Source organism: Hibiscus syriacus, unplaced genomic scaffold (genome assembly GCF_006381635.1).
Source record: "Hibiscus syriacus cultivar Baekdansim isolate YM2019G1 unplaced genomic scaffold, ASM638163v2 tig00110548_pilon, whole genome shotgun sequence".
NCBI classification, from domain to species: domain Eukaryota; kingdom Viridiplantae; phylum Streptophyta; class Magnoliopsida; order Malvales; family Malvaceae; genus Hibiscus; species Hibiscus syriacus.
Window position 1 is genome coordinate 2892436 of NW_024062775.1, and position 2291 is coordinate 2894726.

General features: G+C 37.8%; 1 protein-coding gene across 1 annotated transcript; it reads right to left on the reverse strand.

Annotated features, from left to right (window-relative positions):
- Window positions 1-625: 625 nt before the first annotated feature.
- LOC120130554 (receptor-like protein 44) lies at window positions 626-2025 on the reverse strand. The gene has a single exon (XM_039147772.1). The coding sequence runs from the start codon at window positions 1628-1630 to the stop codon at window positions 827-829; it is 804 nt and encodes a 267-aa protein (XP_039003703.1). The 5' UTR covers window positions 1631-2025; the 3' UTR covers window positions 626-826.
- Between the last annotated feature and the right edge of the window lie 266 nt (window positions 2026-2291).

Below are 2291 nucleotides of genomic sequence, written 5' to 3' on the forward strand. Positions count from 1 at the left end.
TAAATTGTTAAACAATTATTTTGAGAAAAGAATTTAAACACCTGCAAAAAAAAGGCATAATCTCGACAACTTTTTTAAGTAAGCATCTAATAGTATTTTATTTCGGTGTGGAGCCAAAGGGAAAGATGAATCTGTGTTGTTAAGACCGACTTGGCTCAAAGCTTGAATCAGCTTTAAGGAAAAGATTTGTTTCTCAGGCTCTGATTTCCATATAGAACGTGGTTGTTCATGACCAAACCTCCGTCCGTCGATGGATGTCAGTCGGAAATGTTAGTGATTTAATAACAAGTGACTTGATTACCGTATAAAAATGTTAGTGATTAAATTGACAATTTTTTCTCAATGATTAGAATAAAATTGAATTATAGTAGTTTATCCTTTTCTTTTTATCTATAATTTTTGTTCATCCCAATTTGTCACAGCAGACAAAATTCCAGGGCGCAGTTCTTTCATTCATCAACAATATGCAGACTAAAGGGAAAAAAAAACTAAAAACAAGTTTCAAAAAGTATATACAGTAAATAATTCATCATTATCCATACAATGGAAACTGAAAAAGCAAGCACAAAGAAGATGATTAATAGTAGTGAGAAACTGCACCATTTTACTGAAAACGAGCACGATTGAATTGCTTTATACATTGTTGATGATGATTGTTGAAAATAAATATTATATCACCTAAAAGAAGATTATGAAATAAAAGCTACCCAGAAAACCTCTCCAAAAAGGAGAGAACTCTAAATAATACATACCTGTAAAATTTTTCGGGCTTTTCATTTTAACTCGGTGATCTTCAATAAACATGTTAATCCCAGATTGAAGGGTTTCAATAATCGGGCATGAGTTGACTAACTTTCCCTTCTTCGGCAGCCATCTTTTCCTCTGTAATCTTCAACCAAATACAAACTCCAGTGAAACTAAGCACCAAACTAGCAAGTCCACTTCCCAATCCGATTCCAACAATGGCTAGAACAGATAATCCTTTGCTTTTCATCGGTGCCAGAGGGTATCCATAAAGATCCTTATTTCCTTCAAAAGAAGTGGCATTGAACTTGGGCAAAATTCCGCTCCTGTTTCCTAAAGAGGCCGGTATTGGCCCCGACAGCTTGTTGTAAGACACATCGAAAGCCGATAAACGAGCTAGAAGGCCTAACTGTTGAGGAATCTGACCGGTGAGCAAATTGTCATGAAGATCGATGACGTTTAAATAAGCACAAAATGTAATCTGTGGTGGGATCTCTCCTTCAAGACGATTCGCCGATAGATTCAACACTGCCAGGTTGACCAGGTATTGAAAATCTTGGGGGATGGGTCCTGAGATAGAGTTTGAAGACAAGTCGAGCGACTGGAGATTAGTACAGTTGGAAAGGAAAGGTGAGATGGAACCCTGGAGGAAGAGGTTGGGGAGGGAAAGCTTGTAGATTCGGCCATTGTTACAAGTGGCACCAGGCAGATAAGACGTGAATCCGCTACAAGGGTTTGCGAAGGTCGACTTAGTCCAGTTCCTCAGGTTCTTTAATGGGTCTCTCAAAGTCTGGCTCAGGTGAGTCAAACACGCCTCGTCGTTTGGATCTGATGAACCCAATGGAACTGCGGCGCACGTTAGCAGCAAGAGAAGCAGCATAACCATTGTAATAGTTTCTTTTTTATAAAAGGTTGGTCTTTGAGCTCAAGCTTCAACCTTTTCCTTCCACCCCTGAATTCCAGGATCTTTTGGTTTTTAAAGGACTCTTTGTTGGCCTTCTGATACGATACACTTCTGATTATGAAGATGAAAAAACATTAGTAGATGACAAGGGAATGTAAAGGGTTAAAAAGACGGGTCTTTTTTAGTGGAACAAGTATCACCGGAATTAGGGAAGAACAGAGGGGGGAGAAGAAAGAAGAAGCTGTGTTGTTGAATAAAAGTTGTTTTTACTTTACCGGCGCACGTTAGAGAGGCAGAAGGAGAGAGAGGTAATGCGGTGTTGGTGAAAGTGAAAGAGTAATTGATAAAAATATTGAAGCCAAAGTGAGAGGAAGAGAGGGAGGGGGGGGGGGGTTGAGTTGACACAACTTCGCAACTCAGACCTAAGGATAACGACAACACATTAGAGAGGAGATGTGCCCACATATACTGTATTCTCAAATTCTTTTAACATATTTCGAGGCACACGTTTCAGATTTGTAATTATTTTCAAGTATATAATATATTATTATATTTAACACTTGCTTTTAAAACAATAATAATTAATTTTATTAAACAAAGAGTTAATTATCTATTTCTTATACCTCAAAAGAAAACTGGCAAA